The following is a 20,310-nucleotide window of genomic DNA, read 5'->3' as shown; positions in this document are numbered from 1 at the left end:
CTTCTTTCCAAAATGGGGTCACTTGTGGGGTAGTTATACTGCCCTGGCATTCTAGGGGCCCTAATGTGTGCAAAGTAGTTTGAAATCAAAATCTGTAAAAAATGGCCGGTGAAATCCTAAAGGTGCTCTTTGAAATGTGTGCCACTTTGCCCACCTAGGCGGCAAAAAAGTGTCACACATGTGGTATCGCCGTACACAGGAGAAGTTGGGGAATGTATTTTAGGGTGTCATTTTACATATACCCATGCTGGGTGAGAAAAATATCTTGGTCAAATGCCAACTTTGTATAAAAAAATGGGAAAAGTTGTCTTTTGCCAAGATATTTCTCTCACCCAGCATGGGTATATGTAAAATGACACCCCAAAACACATTCCCCAACGTCTCCTGAGTACCAACGCTATAACTTTTACCCAAACCATTTTTTTTTGACCCATTTTTTTATCAAAGACATGTAGAACAATAAATTTAGCGAAAAATTTATATATGGATGTTGTTGTTTTTTTGCAAAATTTTACAACTGAAAGTGAAAAATGTCATTTTTTTGCAAAAGAATCGTTAAATTTAAATTAATAACAAAAAAAGTAAAAATGTCAGCAGCAATGAAATACCACCAAATGAAAGCTCTATTAGTGAGAAGAAAAGGAGGTAAAATTCATTTGGGTGGTAAGTTGCATGACCGAGCAATAAACGGTGAAAGTAGTGTAGTGCAGAAGTGTAAAAAGTGGCCTGGTCATTAAGGGGTTTCAGCTAGGGGGGTTGAAGTGATTAAAACTGAACTCTGCTTCAGTTCCAACTATTACCTCATAAACAGAAGCCGAGTTCGGTTTCAAGTTTTAGGCCTCATGCACACGACCGTTTTTTCGGGTCCTCATCCGAGCCACAGTTTTTGCGGCTCGGGTGCGGACCATTCACTTCAATGGGGCCGCAAAAGATGCGGACAGCACTTAGTGTGCTGTCCGCATCTGTTGCTCCGTTCTGTGGCCCCGCAAAAAAAAATAATATAGCATGTCCTATTCTTGTCCGTTTTGCGGACAAGAATAGACATGTCTACAATGGGCCCGTTCCGTAAATTGCGGAAGGCACACAGACGGCTTCCGTTTTTTTGTGGATCCACGGACCACAAAAAACGGCACGGTTGTGTGCATGTAGCCTAAAAGTGGTTTTCCCCTTTACAAATCAACTACCGAAGTCACACAAGACTTTGCAAATAACTTTGGCTCATCAGAGCCCATACATTCTAATACTGTACGGAGACGGATCTCCGTACAGTATTGTTTGGAACGGAATGACTTTGGATGAAGCAGCTGACGCTCCCTTTGCTCAACACTAACTGAGAGCGGGACAGCCACTGAAATCTAGGACTGTCCTGCCGGATCCGGGACGGTTGGGAGGTGGTAATAGGGCTGGCACCCCCATTGTTGGTGAATCCACAGCAGACAATATGAAGCATCATGCCTATGTGGAAGCTGCAGACAATCCGCACCTGTAACTTCTGCAGAAGCCGGTATTGCATTATGTTCTATTCCTATCCTGTGCACATCCTCCCTGATCTCACACCCTGTAGTCAGTGCACAGCATGAGGTCACCCCGTATATTTATCCCTCCCGCCCTGTCAGCCCTGGTTATGGTGCCAGGTAAATAATCCCCCGTCCGGGGCGCGCGCGGCGCTGTACACAGCAGCTGTCACTTCAGGTAAACCTGCGCTTGTTTTCAGCCCGCACTTTCCACACGGCTGAGGAGTCCCCTCCTTTATAAAATAAAGCGAGTATATCATTAAAAAAAATCCTTTCATTTTCTAAGCCAGCCAGTAATACGCTTACACCGCCATGTGTGCACAGAGGGCTCGTGGGTATACAAGTATCCGTCTGGAAAGTGCGACTGTGGGCGGGATGACCAAGATGGCGTGTGTGCTGGAGCCTCCGCTCCGGATGAGCGTGCTGTCTGTGAGTATGTCAACGGGGTCAGGCCGCACCCAGGTCGGGCAGAGTGGGCACCGACATGCTGCAGTGTGTGGGTACAGGGCGCCGGCCTGGCGGGGTGGGGTGCACAGTATTTGGGGCAATGGCCTTTGTGCACCTGGGGAGTTGTGACAGGCACCCTGCTCCTGTCGCCCAGTTACCCTGGCATTTAGTAAGAAGCCCCTTCATATTAGACAGCTGCCAGTACTACAACTCTCAGCGAGTTATTTGCACATTGGGTGACATGATTCATTGCCCTTCTGTGTGTGGCTGGGGTGCCACCTACTTACAGTGCCCGAGTGTGCAAAACTTTTTTATTCTGCACTTTGGGGCACTGTTGCGGGTTAAGGCTGCGCCATATTGTTTCCCTGTCTTCCCTATGTATCTGTAGGTGTGAGGCGATGCGAGCTGTGTGTGTGGTCCTTTATCCATGTGGTAGATATCGCTTTTTTAATGGCGCACACGTCTGTCAGCGCCATTGTGTTTTATGTGATTGCGGTTTGGCGGTACAAAGATTGTACGTTTTATGGTGCGTCCACCTGTGGCAGTCGTGCTGCAGATTTTTTGGGGGAAACAGTATTGCATGTGGACAGTCTGCAGCGTATTCAGGAGAATCTCGCCCGGGGGCGGCGTAAAATCTGCGCATCGGAATCGGCACATAGCTACAGATGCATTTTGGATTTTAAAGGGGTATTCCGGTTGTTAGAAGTGATAGTATATAACTAGTATATGGCACAGCGCTTGGCTATCTCCGGAATTCCCATAGAGATGAATGGAGAGGCTGCACGCATGTGTGACCGGCTGCTCCACTCATTTCAGGGGGTGTGGGACCCCTGTTCTTGTGATCGGTAGGGGTCCCAGTGGTAGGACCCCCATCAATCTGATAGTTATCCCCTATCTTGTTGATCTGTTGCAACTTGATTGTACTGCAGATTTGTTTCAGATTTTGCAGTTGGTCTGATGCATATAGTTATAGTATGGTGAAAAAAAAACAGGAGTCCATCAAATTAAACCGGAGCAAAATCCATGGAGGACTTTCTATGTGCATGTACCTTAAAGGGATAGTTCACCCCTGGGGTCTCTACGGCAGACCCCCTTCCCAGTGTGGCCCAACCTGTGGTGGGAATCATACATGGCTGATCTCCGCCGCTGGGTTCCGGCTCCTCTGCTTTGCAGCTCTCCCCAACTCTCCTCACTTCAACATCTGGTTTGTGGCTGCTGCAGCCAATGACTGGCTGCAGCAGTGAGGTGTCTCCCACGTGTCATGTGACACATAGGAGCAGCGTGACCCACTTCAGGCTGGATCTTGGCTCAGGGGGACCTGAGAGCTATAACAGCCTGGGGGTGGGGGGAGTGAAGGAGCTGGAACCTAGTGGTGGGCATCAGGTAAGTATGATTCTCTCAACAGTTTGCCCGGGAGGAGAGGGGGGGACACAACTGCTTTAACAGGGTTCACTACTTTTATATTGATGGCCGATCCATGGATGTAACCGGGCTCAGCAACCCTCACCCGCACCGATCAGCTATTAGGCCTTGTTCACACTTCAGTGTTTGGTCAGTGATTTCCATCAGTGATTTGTGAGCCAAAACCAGAAGTGGAGCCTCCACAGACATGAGGTAGAAGGGAAAGATCTGCTCCTGTTCTGTGTTTAGAGCAGCACCTAGTTTTGGCTCACAAATCACTGATGGAAATCACTGACCAAACACTGAAGTGTGAACGAGGCCTTACAGTCTAGCTCCGGCCCCAGAACTACACAGCCCTGTCCTGGAGCGCTGCCCCCATTCACTTCAGTGGGAGCCGCGCTGCAGTGACCACACAGTATACGGCGCTGTATGCGGAGTGTCACCAATCACATGTTGACAATCTATTCTGTAGCTAGGTCGTCAATAAAAAATAAAAGTGGAAAATCCCTTTAAGGCGGTATATCATTAAAATAAGGATAGGTAACCTATTTATTTATTTTTCTTTTGACTGACAAACCAGTGGAACCAGTCCAGTACTGGAATATCAGGCGGTTAAAAGAATGATACATAACACACTTGTCAGGGCAGGGAGCGCTATAAATCTGTTACTGGGACTTTCAGAGTAGACATTTCCATCTTGTTTTATTTCTGTGCTGGTAACAATCGCCAGGTTCAGGCTTTCTGGATTATTGGATGCCCAGAATAAAGGAATTTTACAGCCAATATGGTCATGGGCCACAAGGATATAGCGGGGCTCTCCTTGTTGCCCATGGCAACCATAGTTTTACAGCAGTTTCCAATCCTGCATTGAAAGTCATGGGGGTGAGAGGTAGTTATGACTGTGGCAGGTACAGATTATAAGAATACATTTCTATGTCTCGGGTGAGAAGATTCTGTGACTTCAGGAGATCGTGCGGACCCTCCAGGAGGCAGCTGTGAGTCACTAAAAATGTAAGGCTACACTTGTGGCAGAGTGATCCGGCAAGCAGTTCCGTCTCCGGATCCGGCAAAATGTACGCCAACTGATGGCATTTGTAAGGCCTCTTTCACACTTGCGTTGTCCGGATCCGTCGTGTACTCCACTTGCCGGAATTACACGCCGGATCCTGAAAAACGCAAGTGAACTGAAAGCATTTAAAGACGGATCCGTCTTCAAAATGCTTTCATTGTTACTATGGCACCCAGGACGCTATTAAAGTCCTGGTTGCCATAGTAGGAGCGGGGGAGCGGTATACTTACAGTCCGCGCGGCTCCCGGGCGCTCCAGAGTGACGTCAGAGCGCGCCATGCGATCACGTCATCCATGCGCGTGGGGCGCCCTGACGTCACTCTGGAGCGCCCCGGGAGCCGCATGGATGGTAAGTATGCTGCTCCCCACTACACTTTACCATGGCTGCCAGGACTTTAGCGTCCCGGCAGCCATGGTAACCATTCAGAAAAAGCTAAACGTCGGATCCGGCAATGCGCCGAAACGACGTTTAGCTTAAGGCCGGATCCGGATTAATGCCTTTCAATGGGCATTAATTCCGGATCCGGCCTTGCGGCAAGTGTTCAGGATTTTTGGCCGGAGCAAAAAGCGCAGCATGCTGCGGTATTTTCTCCGGCCAAAAAACATTCCGGTCCTGAACTGAAGACATTCTGATGCATCCTGAACGGATTTCTCTCCATTCAGAATGCATTAGGATAAGGCCTCATGCACACGACAGTTTTTTTTCACGGTCCGAAAAAACGGGGTCCGTGATCCGTGACCGTTTTTTCGTCCGTGGGTCTTCCTTGATTTTTGGAGGATCCACGGACATGAAAAAAAAAGTCGTTTTGGCGTCCGCCTGGCCGTGCGGAGCCAAACGGATCCGTCCTGAATTACAATGCAAGTCAATGGGGACGGATCCGTTTGAAAATTGAGCCACAGTGTGTCATCTTCAAACGGATCCGTCCCCATTGACTTACATTATAAGTCTGGACGGATCCGCTTGCCTCCGCACGGCCAGGCGGACACCCGAACATAACTTGAAGCGTCCCCATCACCATGGGAACGCCTCTACGTTAGAATATACTGTCGGATATGAGCTACTTCGTGAAACTCATTTCCGACAGTATATTCTAACACAGAGGCGTTCCCATGGTGATGGGGACGCTTCAGGTTAGAATACACTGCAAACTTGGTACAAGACTGCCCCCTGCTGCCTGGCAGCACCCGATCTCTTACAGGGGGATATGATAGCACAATTAACCTCTTCAGGTGCGGCACCTAAAGGGGTTAATTGTACTATCATATTCTCCTGTAAGAGATCAGGGCTGCCAGGCAGCAGGGGGCAGACCCCCCCCCCCCTCCCCAGTTTGAATATCGTTGGTGGCACAGTGTGTGCCCATCGCCCCCCCCTTCCTCCCTCTATAGTTAAAAATCGTTGGTGGCACAGTGTGTGCCCATCGCCCCCCCCCCTTCCTCCCTCTATAGTTAAAAATCGTTGGTGGCACAGTGTGTGCCCATCGCCCCCCTCCAACTCTCCCCCCCCCCCCCCATCATTGGTGGCAGCGGAGTTCCGATCGGAGTCCCAGTTTAATCGCTGGGGCTCCGATCGGTAACCATGGCAACCAGGAAGCTACTGCATCCCTGGTTGCCATGGTTACTTAGCAATAGTACAATTGTAGAAGATTCATACTTACCTGCCTGCTGCTGCGATGTCTGTGACCGGCCGGGAGCTCCACCTACTGGTAAGTGAAAGGTCTGTGCGGTGCATTGCTAAAGAACTGTCACTTACCAGTAGGAGGAGCTCCCGGCCGGTCACAGACATCGCAGCAGCAAGCAGGTAAGTATGAATCTTCTACTATTGTACTATTGCTAAGTAACCATGGCAACCAGGGCTGCAGTAGCTTCCTGGTTGCCATGGTTACCGATCGGAGCCCCAGCGAGTAAACTGGGACTCCGATCGGAACTCCGCTGCCACCAATGATGGGGGGGGGGGAGATGGAGGGGGGCGATGGGCACACACTGTGCCACCAACGATTTTTAACTATAGAGGGAGGACGGGGAGGGGGCGATGGGCACACACTGTGCCACCAACGATTTTTAACTATAGAGGGAGGAAGGGGGAGGGGGCGATGGGCACACACTGTGCCACCAACGATATTCAAACTGGGGAGGGGGGGGTCTGCCCCCTGCTGCCTGGCAGCCCTGATCTCTTACAGGAGAATATGATAGTACAATTAACCTCTTTAGGTGCCGCACCTGAAGAGGTTAATTGTGCTATCATATCCCCCTGTAAGAGATCGGGTGGTGCCAGGCAGCAGGGGGCAGTCTTGTACCAAGTTTGCAGTGTATTCTAACTAGAAGCGTCCCCATCACCATGGGAACGCTTCTGTGTTAGAATATACTGTCGGAAATGAGTTTTCACGAAGTGAAAACTTAGATCAGAAAAAGCTTTTATGCAGACGGATCTTCGGATCCGTCTGTATGAAAGCAACCTACGGCCACGGATCACGGACACGGATGCCAATCTTGTGTGCATCCGTGTTCTTTCATGGACCCATTGACTTGAATGGGCCCGTGAACCGTTGGCCGTGAAAAAAATAGGACAGGTTATATTTTTTTCACGGCCTCGAAACACGGGTCACGGGCGCGGTGTAAAAACGGTGCACAAGCCGAGTTTTCTACGGCCCCATTGAAAGTCAATGGAGCCGCAGAAAAAAACGGAAAACGGCACAACGGCCACGGGTGCACACAACGGTCGTGTGCATGAGGCCTTAAACTGATCAGGATTCTTCCGGCATAGAGCCCCGACGACGGAACTCTATGCCGGAAGACAAGAACGCAAGTGTGAAAGAGCCCTTAGACTGTTCAGGAACCTGATCAGTCAGAAAAAATGCATTGAAATGCCAGATCCGTCATCCGGCATTTATTTTTTTCGGTCTGTGCAGGATCCAGTATTTTGAATACACTAATACATTGCTATGGAAAAAAATGACGGATCTGGCATTCAGGCAAGTCTTCAGTTTTTTTGGCCGGAGATAAAACCGTAGCATGCTGCAGTTTTATCTTTTGCCTGATCAGTCAAAATAACTGAACTGAAGACATCCTGATGCATCCTGAACGGATTGTTCTCCATTCAGAATGCATGGGGATAAAACTGATCAGTTCTTTTCCGGTACTGAGCCCCTAGGACTGAACTCTTTGCCGGAAAAGAAAAATGCAAGTGTGAAAGTACCCTAAGGCTATTTTCACACCTGCGGCAGTGTGATTCGGCGGGCAGTTCCGTCGTCGGAACTGCCCGCCGGATCCGCCGATCTGGATGTGACTGAAAGCACTTGTGAGATGCATCCGGATGCGGGTCCGTCTCACAAATGCATTGCAAGAACGGATCCGTCTCTCCGCTTGTCATAAGGACAGACGGATCCATCTTGTATGTCTTTTCAAATTTTTACTGGTCTGCCGGACAGATCCGGTATTTTGAATGCAGGATCTGGCACTAATACAGTTCTATGGAAAAAAATTCTGGCAAGTCTTCTATTTTTTTTGCCAGAGATAAAACCGTAGCATGCTGCGGTTTTATCTTTTGCCTGATCAGTCAAAAAGACTGAACTGAAGACATCCTGATGCGTCCTGAATAGAATTCTCTCCATTCAGAATGCATGGGGATAAAACTGATCAGTTCTTTTCCGGTATTGAGCCCCTAGGACGGAACTTTATGCCGGAAAAGAAAAAACACTAAGGCGCCAATAGGAGATTTCTTCATTGTTGGCCAATCCCACCAAATTGATGTGATGTTTCTGGTCAGTTTAAAGGGGTTTTCCAGAATTTAACAGTTGGTGACCTATCACCGATCAGCTGTTTGGGAGTGGCACTTGGACTGTGACGTGGACGCAGCTGGTTACCACAGTGCTGCACCCATAGAAGTGAATGGGGTGACTCACCGCTGCGATGGCGAGCAGGTAAACAGTGAAGGGGAGGCTGCGCTGATTGACGGGGGTGTCGGACCTATCCTGAGGGTGGGTCATCCATATTAAAATCCCTTTAAGGCCTCATGCACACAACCATATCTGTTTTGTAAATTGCAAGTATGCAAAAGATGGATGCGGACCCACTGACTTCAATGCTATATGTATTTGGTAGTGGTTTTTATTGTACCGATGATTCTGGAAAAAAAGATACGGTATTCGTCAAGGGTGAATGAATTAGATTAATGGGCCAGCCCTAGTTGCCAGTATTCTCCATCGGATGCTGTGTATTGTACCATCTACTCCTGATAGAGGAGAGTACAGTGCGGTATAGTGGAATAGATAACTACAGCTCCCCCTCGAATTACGTTGACGCCTTTTCATCACGTTTCTTTGTCACTATTCAGACAGAGGATTAGTTCGCTAGAATAAAGAATATACTAGAAAGCACCGCTCTGGACTCGGCATTATCTAATGGGAGTGCATGTGACATTGCATAGACCAAGGATCAGCAACCTCTGGCACGCCAGCTGTGATGAGACTACAACTCCTAGCATGCACACTTGGCTGTTTTTGAAACTCCCATAGATGTGAATGAAGCATGCTGGGAGTTTTAGTTTCACAACAGCTAGAGTACTGGCAGTTGGATATTTTTACATCAGAATTTGGGTACTCTAGGGGCAAAACAAAGCCTCAGCGGCAGTGTGTCACCTAGCTGTGATGTGCAGAGTCTAGTCATTTGCTGCAGCGGCACACTTGGCTCTGGCCTAAAGTACACAGGCCGGGGACGAGACTATTTCCTAATCGAGCCCAGTGAGGAGCAGGTGGGTATGATTTTTTTTTATTTTTTTTTTTTCATTTGGTATCGTATCTTCTGAGGTCTAGTTAACCCTTTAATGCCCGGAGTGTTTTTTATTTTATTTTGTTTTTTGCGTTTTTGTTTTGTGCCCCCTGTCTTCCCAGAGCAATAACTTTTTTATTTTTTGTCTGTTCACATAGCCATATGAGGGCTTGATTTCTGCGGGACAAGTTGTACTTTGCTATCGTTTTGATAGCGATACAAAAATTAAAAAGTGGGAAAAATATAGTTTTATTTTTTTTGTTGCCATATTTTGACCCCTATAACTTTTTTTTTTTTGGTAGAAAATGAAGCGACCAAAAACGGCGGATCCGCCATTTGGACGATATATTTTTATACTATGGGCGTTTTCGCACATCGCAACACACCTTTGTGTATTTAATTTTTTTTTTTGAGTTCTCTTACTTATTTTTTTTATTTATAAAAACTTTTTGCATTGGAATCTATGATGAGTTTACTACTTTCCTATGGAGCCCTATTACAGGCAAGGGCTCCATAGAAAATACTATGCAGCAGCCTCCTGTCATTCACAAAGATCGCTGCACGAGGGAGCCGGAGCATCACGTGTTTTCACATGCTCCGATGCAGTGGTCATCTCTGCCAGCGCCGTAAGGGGTTAAAAAGGGTCATAATCCTGGAAAACCACTTTGAGAATTGAGAGCTTGGCCTACTTCCCTGTTTTTTTTTGTTTTGTTTTTTCTTCCCATTTCCGAATTTTCAAAAGCCATGCTTCCCCCCCCCCATTATTTTTGTTTTTCTCTTGTTTATCATAAAAAAAATAAAATAAATTGCCAGTGTCAAAAAAGAGCAATTCCATATTTTTTTTTTTTTTATGGCATTCACCGTGAAATAAGGCCAATATCAGACGATTGTGTGGAAGCGCAATTTCCCATTGTGGACACTTCTTACACCTACCTGAACCAGAAAATTAGGGCTCTTCACATGAGTTTTCTGTCCGGATGCGATGTGTGCAGTGAACGCATGGCTTGCTGATGGACTCCTGACCCATTCATTGTAGTGGGTCTGTGCACATGAGCATCATTCTACACCCATCATCTTTGCATTCAGAAAAAAATCGCAGCATGTTCTGTATTGTACGTTCGTACACGTAGCTCTGGCTCCATATAAGTGAATGGGGCGCCTGGATACAAAGATGGTTGCTGGAAGATGTAGATTTTTTTTTTTTTTTTTGTCATGCGTGTGAAAAACGCATACGATCCAGACGGAAAAACACACACACTAAATGCGATAGCAGAAAAAAATTATTGAACTTGCAGGCAAAACCACCAGTTTTTTTCCTGAACAGATCTTCACACAGTCCATATCGCTCATGTAAGACCTTAGGCTACTTTCACACTGGCGTTTTGGCTTTCCGTTTTTGGGATCCGTTCATGGCTCTCTCACAAGTGGTCCAAAACGGATCAGTTTGCATTCTAATGCATTATGAATGGACAAGGATCCCCTCGGATTGCATCAGTTTGCCTCCGTTCAGTCTCCATTCCACTCCGGAGGCGGACGTTTTGGTGTCCGTCTGATTAAACTGAGCCAAACGGATCCGTCCTGGCACACAATGTAAGTCAATGGGGACGGATCCGTTTTCTATGACACAATCTGGCACAATAGGAAACTGATCTGTCCTCTATTGACTTTCAGTGGTGTTCAAGACGAATCCATTTTGGCTATGTTACAGATAATACAAACGGATCCATTCTGAGCAGATGCATGTGGTTGTATTATCTGAACAGATCCATCTGTGCAGATCTATGACTGATCCGCACCAAACGCGATTGTGTGAAAGTAGCCTAAGGACTGTTTCACACAAGCGGATGCCGTGCGTGACATCCGCTCCGTGAATGACAGCCAAGACCCGCTGCGGACAGCAGAAGCACGGAGCAGTAACATGACTGATAATGCTCCGTGCCTCTCTGTGATCTCTTTACTTCTAAATCACAGTGACAACTTTATCTCACTGTGATTTCGTAGTAAAGAGGTCACAGAGAGGCACGGAGCATTATCAATTATATTAATGCTCCGTGCCTCTGCAGTCTGCATTGGGTCTTGGCTGTCATTCATGGAGCGGATGTCACGCACTGCATCCGCTCGTGTGAAACAGCCCTAAAGGTGCGGAAAATTTTGCCAGAAAATCTGCAACTTTAAGACTTTCCCTGGAGTGTATCTGTGCATGGATGGGGGTTTTACAAACAAAATTTCTGCGCTTATGATTCTATGATTCTTTGCAGATTTGCCCCGATCTTACACTTTGCTTTCCAGAGGGTGAAATCCGCACTAAAAATCCATAGAAACAATTGACAAGCTGCCGATTGCAAAATCTGCATGGCGAGAGAATTGGCGCACAGAGAATATACGCAAAGTGTGCGTGAGATTTGTCAAATCTCATTCTCTTAGCTGCCCCTGCATTAGGCTACATGCACACAAATGTTTTTTGTGTCCGTTCCGTTATTTTGGATGAGGACCCATTCATTTCAATGGGTCCGCAAAAAAATGCAGACAGCACACTATTTATATCTGCATCATGGATTCGGACCCATTCCCTTGGTGCACGGGTCCGCAATACGGAGCTGCCTCCACACCACGTAAAAACATGCTCAATTTTTTTTGCGGTGTGGACGGATCACGGACCCATTCAAGTTGAATGGGTCTCGATCCGTCCCGGCCACCGCACAGACATTGCCCGTGCATTGAGGATCGCAAATTGCGGTCCCCAATGCACGGAACGGCCGCATAACGGCTGTGTGCATGAGGCCTAAGGGGAAGATTTATCAAACTGGTGTAAAGTAGCACTGGCTTAGTTACCCATAGCAACCAATCAGATTGCACCTTTCATTTTTGACACCTCCTTTTGAAAATGAAAGGTGGAACCTGATTGGTTGCTATGGGCAACTAAGCCAGTTCTTCTTTACACCAGTTTGATAAATGACCCCCTAAGCATATTGTGCTAGAATTATGATGTAAAATGCCCCAAAAAGAATGGTGTTTTGATTTGTGCTAAACATATCAACTGTTTTCTCCAGAATTTTTACCATAAAGAATGCACCACAAATGAGTAATACATTTCATGGTGGGCGGGCCTATAAAATTGGGGCATATTTCGCCTCACTTATAATCCTCTCATCGGCAGAAATGGCTTAAATTGTTGTGAACAATTAAGCTAGCTTATGTGGTGGTGTTTTGTGTTGTATTTATGGCAGAAAGATGTGAAAAAGTCACATTTATGAAAAGAATAACCAGCTCGTCGTGGGAACAAGTGATAGGTAAGTATTAAAACAGGACGCAATTATTTTTATCTAATAGAAATTGGCTAAAATGCAGGGTTTTGTCAGTGAATTGACATTCGACAAAACAAGGTGACAATCTCAGAGTCTTGTCTACAAATGCTCGCAGTCTAGGGAATAAGATCAATGAACTTGAGGCTATAATGGCATCTGAGAATATAGATGTAGTGGCTGTTACTGAGACGTGGTTCAAGGGGAGTAATGACTGGGAAATATCAATACCAGGGTTCTCTTTATACAGGAAAGGCAGAAAAGGCAAGAAGGGGGGAGGGGTGGCCCTGTACAGGTCATTCTCAAAAAATTAGCATATTGTGATAAAGTTCATTATTTTCTGTAATGTACTGATAAACATTAGACTTTCATATATTTTAGATTCATTACACACCAACTGAAGTAGTTCAAGCCTTTTATTGTTTTAATATTGATGATTTTGGCATACAGCTCATGAAAACCCAAAATTCCTATCTCAAAAAATTAGCATATCATGAAAAGGTTCTCTAAACGAGCTATTAACCTAATAATCTGAATCAACTAATTAACTCTCAACACCTGCAAAAGATTCCTGAGGCTTTTAAAAACTCCCAGCCTGGTTCATTACTCAAAACCGCAATCATGGGTAAGACTGCCGACCTGACTGCTGTCCAGAAGGCCATCATTGACACCCTCAAGCAAGAGGGTAAGACACAGAAAGAAATTTCTGAACGAATAGGCTGTTCCCAGAGTGCTGTATCAAGGCACCTCAGTGGGAAGTCTGTGGGAAGGAAAAAGTGGGGCAGAAAACGCTGCACAACGAGAAGAGGTGACCGGACCCTGAGGAAGATTGTGGAGAAGGACCGATTCCAGACCTTGGGGGACCTGCGGAAGCAGTGGACTGAGTCTGGAGTAGAAACATCCAGAGCCACCGTGTACAGGCGTGTGCAGGAAATGGGCTACAGGTCCTGCATTCCCCAGGTCAAGCCACTTTTGAACCAGAAACAGCGGCAGAAGCGCCTGACCTGGGCTACAGAGAAGCAGCACTGGACTGTTGCATATCATTCGGAAATCAAGGTGCCAGAGTCTGGAGGAAGACTGGGGAGAGGGAAATGCCAAAATGCCTGAAGTCCAGTGTCAAGTACCCACAGTCAGTGATGGTCTGGGGTGCCATGTCAGCTGCTGGTGTTGGTCCACTGTGTTTTATCAAGGGCAGGGTCAATGCAGCTAGCTAGCAGGAGATTTTGGAGCACTTCATGCTTTCATCTGCTGAAAAGCTTTATGGAGATGAAGATTTCATTTTTCAGCACGACCTGGCACCTGCTCACAGTGCCCAAACCACTGGTAAATGGTTTACTGACCATGGTATTACTGTGCTCAATTGGCCTGCCAACTCTCCTAACCTGAACCCCATAGAGAATCTGTGGGATATTGGGAAGAGAAAGTTGAGAGACGCAAGACCCAACACTCTGGATGAGCTTAAGGCCGCTATCGAAGCATCCTGGGCCTCCATAACACCTCAGCAGTGCCACAGGCTGATTGCCCTCATGCCACGCCGCATTGAAGCAGTCATTTCTGCAAAAGGATTCCCGACCAAGTATTGAGTGCATAACTGAACATTTTATTTAAAGGTTGACTTTTTTTGTATTAAAAACACTTCTTTTATTGGTCGGATGAAATATGCTAATTTTTTGAGATAGGAAATTTGGGTTTTCATGAGCTGTATGCCAAAATCATCAATATTAAAACAATAAAAGGCTTGAACTACTTCAGTTGGTGTGTAATGAATCTAAAATATATGAAAGTCTAATGTTTATCAGTACATTACAGAAAATAATGAACTTTATCACAATATGCTAATTTTTTGAGAAGGACCTGTATGTGAAAGATAGCATAAAATCTAATTTGATACAAGTAGGGCTGCAGCTAACGATTATTTGAATAATCAATTAGTTGCCGATTCATTTCTACGATTAATCGTAAAAACGACAAAAACTCAAAATAATGGGATTATGTCATTTTACTTGAAAAAATATGTATAAAAGCCATATTAAAACAATTTTAAGAGTTACATAATTATAAAAATTTGGCATTACAATGTAAAAAAGACAACATATCCACATGGTCAGGGCTGAGGCTAGCTCTCTTCTTACACGCTATGTTGCCCGTTGCTGAGAAGAGGCCTTCCGATGGTGTGGATGTACTTGGGATACACAAGTATGATTTTGCAAGTTTAACCAATGTAGGATACCTGTCTTTGTTAGACTTCCACCAGCTCAAAGGGTTGCCATCATTGTGGAGAGGCTTCAAAGCAAGATTGGACTGTACTTCATTTCGGATGACTGTGTTAATATCCTCCTCCTTGATGGTGAAGGTCCTGGCTCAGCATCAGCTGTCGCAGTAGACATGCTAGTTTCCTGCTGCTTTTCCAGGAGCTCGGTTCTTCTTAGCGCAAGCAGCTCTGTCTGCACTTTTGCCTGCACATTTATAATTTGTTCAGGTGTCAGAAACTTCAGCTTCCTAAATCTTGGGTCCAGTGCAGCGGAAAATATGACAGGATTTAGAACCTGTTCTGATAGGATATCATGCCATCTGCTGTGAAGCTGGTCCTTTACTGTAGCTTGGAAGCTCCTCATGGCCGCAGTTTCAAAGGAAGCACGCTCAGTGGACCTCAACAACCCCTTGACAATTGCAGGAAGTGAAGATAGAGATGGATACTCTTGCCCACTCGTGAACACAGTGGCACACTCAAAAGGCTTAAGTGCCGTACAAAGCTCCTCAAGAACAGTCCACTGTTCTGGCTTTAGATCACGATAATGTTTGGCCTTTATAGTAACTGATGGGTCTGACAGGGTTGCAGTAACTGGCCACCTTTGCTCAAGGAGTCTGTCAGCCATATAGTAAGTGCTGTTCCATCTGGTGCTGACATCTTGCACAAGCTTATGATCTGCTGTACCCATCTGCTTCTGCTTCTCTTTCAACTTGGTGCTGGCTAATTCACTTTTTTTTTTAAGTGTTCAACCAGTCCTCTGGCAGCATTGACAGCTCTATCAATAACTGCATTTTTCATTGCACCATTAATAGCAAGCTGCAAAGTGTGGCCAGTGCATCGGATACTGGACCATCCATGCTTCTCCTCCAGGATGTTCGCAGCAGCCACCATGTTTGCAGCATTGTCATGGACAAGGGCAATAATTTTTTTAGGTGGAATTTGAAATCTCTCCAAAACCTCCTCTAACCAACCTGCAATGTGTGCAGCTGTGTCTCTCTCCTCCAGGGGCATGGTTGTCAGACAGATGGAATTCATCTTCCAATCATCCCCTATGTAGTGGCATGTTATGCCAAGGTAAGCCTCAGTTGCTACGCTGGTCCATATGTCTGCAGTCAATGCTATTCTGCTCTCATTATGGTTAATGGTATCTGTCACATGCTGAAAGGTCTCCCTGTACTTCCTCTCCATTAGTGTGGTGAAATGGGTTCTTGATGGGAGCTTGTATGAAGGATTTAGTGCACTGACCATGCTCTGGAATCCTTTGTCTTCAACCATGGACAGTGGTCGCATGTCAGTGACTAACATTTTTAATACAGCATCTGTGAGAACAGAAGCTTGTGCTGGTGTACATGGGGGATTTACATGCAGAAATTAACTTATGGAGCGCTGCTTCTTACTGAAAATGATTGAAAAAGAAATATATTAGTAAAAATCTATTTCTGTCTAACTTACTCACATAAATGAGTAGGTTTGACAGAAAGAGCTTTTTACCTGCATAAATTAATACAGATCATATTATTACTTACGGGGTTATTTCTTCCTCTGTGACGCCAACGTGTTTCCTTCTCAGGTGCTCGTTCATCGCGGTTGTGCTTGTTAGATGGATGTTGAGTGAAGTGCTCCCATGCCTTGCATGACTTTGCCTGCGCGATGATAAGACGACTGAGGGCAACAGCTTCAACAGCGTCACTGGGCTGTTGCCCTCAGTCATCTTATCATCGCACAGGCAATTGCCGGCACTGCGCCTGCGCGGGATTTCGGATGCGGGCGAGAGGATGATCGGGGGTGTTTGCCCCAGAGCGCGGCGCTGGGGGGGGGGGAGCACTTAGCCTCGCCTCTGAGAGGCGATTTAGGCGATCTTGGAGGAGTTCTTAGTTTTCAAATTTAGGCGGGCACGGCACTTCAGAGGGGCGTTCCTGGGCACCGTGGACAAAGAATAACGCTCCTCTGGGCTCCTTACAGCTTCATTAGAATATCATAAAAAGCGTTTTTTTGAAGAAATGACAAGACACAGAATAAAAAGAACAAGACATATGAAAATAAGGTACTTTATTACACATGGATTCATTAAAAAATTTTTTTTGCTAATATGCTAGTGACAGATTCCCTTTAATTAAATAGATGAAATATACTCGTGCAAAGCCGGATCCTTCAGCTAGTCTATATAAAGCTGAGTGTATGTGTATGTATCTCCGCTAAAGGAATCCGCACCGTCTCATTTACAATCACGAAATTTGGCACACAGGTATATCAGGTGTCCGGGAAGGTTTTAGACCGGGTCTCGGCTATCTAGGACATACCGTTCCTGAGAGAATCCCAAAAAATGCATTAGCCAATAGAAGCTTGGTTACATGACCCTTATCAGCCAATAGAAGCTCGCAGGTCCTCCAGCCTCCACATACAGTTTTACTCCAGGTTTCCATAACAACATAGCCATTTATCTTTACTGCTGTAGGAGAGCTTTTAAAGGAAATCTGTCACCCGGATAATCGCTATTGAAGTAAAGCCATGGCCTAATAGCACTTAGTACCTTATTTCAAGATGTGCCTTTGTTCCAGCAATAGATGTTTTTATCCTTTGAAAATCAAGTTTATTTGGTATGCAAATGAGCCAGTAAGGTGCCCAGAGGGGCATCACTCTTGCAGGAAGGAGCCCAGACACGCCCCCGCCACAATATATCCACAATATAAAACCCTCCCACCAGCTCCCGCTAAGCCACGCCCCTCCCACTACTCAGCCGACAGGGATTGAAAAAAATGAAGGTAAAAATCAACTTCTGTCAGCTGCAGGGGTGGGAGGGAGGGTGACTTTCTCCCTGCAGCTCACACTCAGCACAATGCTGCTGTCTAAGGCTGGGTTCAGACCTGAGCGTTCTGAAACGAGCGCTCTGTATGCGCGATTGTACGGGCGTTTACAATCGCGCATACAGAGACAGGCGTGCACACATTGTCGCTCGTTCCCGAATATCTATGTGCGGGAACGCGCGACAAACGCCCAAAAAAAAGCTCAAGCACTTGTTTGAGCGTCGGGCGTTTTACAGCGCGATCGTACGCGCTGTAAAACGCCCAGGTGAGAACCATTCCCATAGGGAATCATTGGTTCTTGCCTGTTGTGCGTTTTACAGCGTGTAGGAACGCGCTGTAAAACGCTCAGGTGTGAACCCAGCCTAAGAGTAAGCTGTTCAATAGGACATCCTTGTGTCCGTCCAGGCCCTGCGCCAGAAGAACAGGGAGTCTGAAGGGGTGGGGTGCTGTGGATGTCACTGTTATAGTGGATAGTGTTGATATCTTTTAAGGACACACACAAACATTAAATGAAATAGATTAACCCCTTAAGGATTCAGCCCCATTTCACCTTAAGGACCAGGCCATTTTTTTGCAAATCTGACCAGTGTCACTGGTGCTGATAACTTTATAACTGACAAGTGGTGATAACTTTAAAACGCTTTGACTTATCCAGGCCATTCTGAGATAGTTATTTTTTTTTTTTTTGTCACATATTGTACTTCATGACACTGGTAAAATGAAGTTAAAAAAATAAATTTTTAAAAAATTTAAAAAATAAAAAATTAGCAAAAATTTGTAAAAAAAAAAATTGCAAATTTCCAAGTTTCAATTTCTCTACTTCTATAATACATAGTAATACCTCCAAAAATAGTTATTACTTTACATTCCCCATATGTCTACTTCATGTTTGGATCATTTTGGGAATGATATTTTATTTTTTGGGGATGTTACAAGGCTTAGAAGTTTAGAAGCAAATCTTGACATTTTTCAGACATTTTCAAAATCCCAATTTTTAGGGACCAGTTCAGGTCTGAAGTCACTTTGCGAGGCTTACATACTAGAAACCACCCAAAAATAAACTACACCCCTCAAGGTATTCAAAACTGATTTTACAAACTTTGTTAATTCTTTAGGTGTTCCACAAGAATTAATGGAAATTAGAGATACAATTTCAAAATTTCCCTTTTTGGGCAGATTTTCCATTTTAATAATTTTTTTTCCAGTTACAAAGCAAGGGTTAACAACCAAACTCAATATTTATGGCCCTGATTCTGTAGTTTACAGAAACACCCCATATGTGATCATAAACTGCTGTACGGGCACACGGCAGGGCGCAGAAGGAAAGGAATGCCATACGGTTTTTGGAAGGCAGGTTTTGCTGGACTGGTTTTGACACCATGTCCCATTTGAAGCCCCCCTGACGCACCCCGAGAGTAGAAACTCCAAAAAAGTGACCCCATTTTAGAAACTACGGGATAGGGTGGCAGTATTGTTGGTACTAGTTTAGGATACATGATTTTTGGTTGCTCTATATTACACTTTTTGTGAGGCAAGATAACAAGAAATAGCTGTTTTGGCACCGTTTTTATTTTTTGTTATTTACAACATTCATGTGATATTTTTATAGTTGTCATGGATGCGGCGATACCTAATATGTATACTTTTTTTTAAAATTTATGTAAGTTTTACACAATGATTTCATTTTTGAAGCAAAAAAAAAAACATGTTTTTAGTGTTTCCATTGTCTGAGAGCCCTAATATTTTAACTTTTTGGGCGATTATCTTGGGTAGGGTATGATTTTTCCGGGATGAGATGACTGTTTTATTGGCACTATTTTGGGGTGTGCGTGTGACTTTTTGATCGCTTGCTATTACACTTTTTGTGATGTAAGGTGACAAAAAATGGTTTATTTAGCACAGTTTTTATTTAATAATTTTAACGGTCTTCATCTGAGGGGTTAGGTCATGTGATATTTTTATAGAGCCGGTCGATACGGATGCGGCGATAACTTATATGTATACTTTTTTTATTTTATTTATGTAAGTTTTACACTAACAGCTTTTTTAAAACAAAAAATAATGTTTTAGTGTCTCCATATTCTGAGCCATAGTTTTTTATTTTATTTTTTGGGCGATTGTCTCAGGTAGGGGCTCATTTGTTGCGGGATGAGGTGATGGTTAGATTGGTACTATTTTGGTGGGCAAACACCTTTTTGATCGCTTGCTTTTTGTGATGGAAGGTCAGTGCTCCAGACAAAAAAAAATTACCAGGAGCCATTGGCTCCTAAACTAAAAAAGTTAGGAGCCAAATTACATTTTTTAGTCGCCAAATTTAAAATGCATATAATTAAAAAAAAAGGACTTTGAGAAGATGAGACGCAGGTCACAGTAGTGAGCCAGCACTACATATAGGAGAAAACAGCACCACATACCTCTCACATCCAGTGACATCTTCTGGGGGACAAGGTGACTTAAAAATGGCGAATTGCGTGGTTTAGATTTTTTTTTTTCTGTTACGGCCTTCACCGAGCGGAAATATTTTTTTATATTTTAATAGCTCACACTTTTTGGGACGTGGCGATATGTAATATGTTAATTCTTTATTGTTTGTAAATTTTATATGTAAAACTGGGAAGGGGGCCATTTAAACTTTTAGTATTTTGGTGTTTTTTTTGTTTAACTTTTTACTTAATAACCATTTCTTCCCTTAGGACTAGAACCTGGATCTTTTCATCCCTTGTGCTATTCACCCTGATAGAGATCTATCAGGGTGAATA

General features: G+C 44.8%; 1 protein-coding gene across 2 annotated transcripts in view; it reads left to right on the top strand.

Annotated features, from left to right (window-relative positions):
• Nucleotides 1-1,862: 1,862 nt before the first annotated feature.
• The window catches only part of ARMC8 (armadillo repeat containing 8), a 119,618-nt gene continuing 101,170 nt past the window's right edge, over nt 1,863-20,310 (top strand). For both annotated transcript variants that reach the window (XM_044303101.1, XM_044303100.1), the window contains exon 1: nt 1,863-1,943. In XM_044303101.1, the coding sequence (XP_044159036.1) occupies nt 1,890-1,943 (54 nt within the window). In that variant the 5' untranslated portion in view covers nt 1,863-1,889. The remainder of the gene's footprint in view (nt 1,944-20,310) is intronic.

The sequence above is a fragment of the Bufo gargarizans genome, chromosome 8 (genome assembly GCF_014858855.1).
Source record: "Bufo gargarizans isolate SCDJY-AF-19 chromosome 8, ASM1485885v1, whole genome shotgun sequence".
Classification (NCBI taxonomy): domain Eukaryota; kingdom Metazoa; phylum Chordata; class Amphibia; order Anura; family Bufonidae; genus Bufo; species Bufo gargarizans.
The sequence above is the reverse complement of the archived record's forward strand: the minus strand, read 5'-3'. Positions and strand labels throughout refer to the sequence as shown.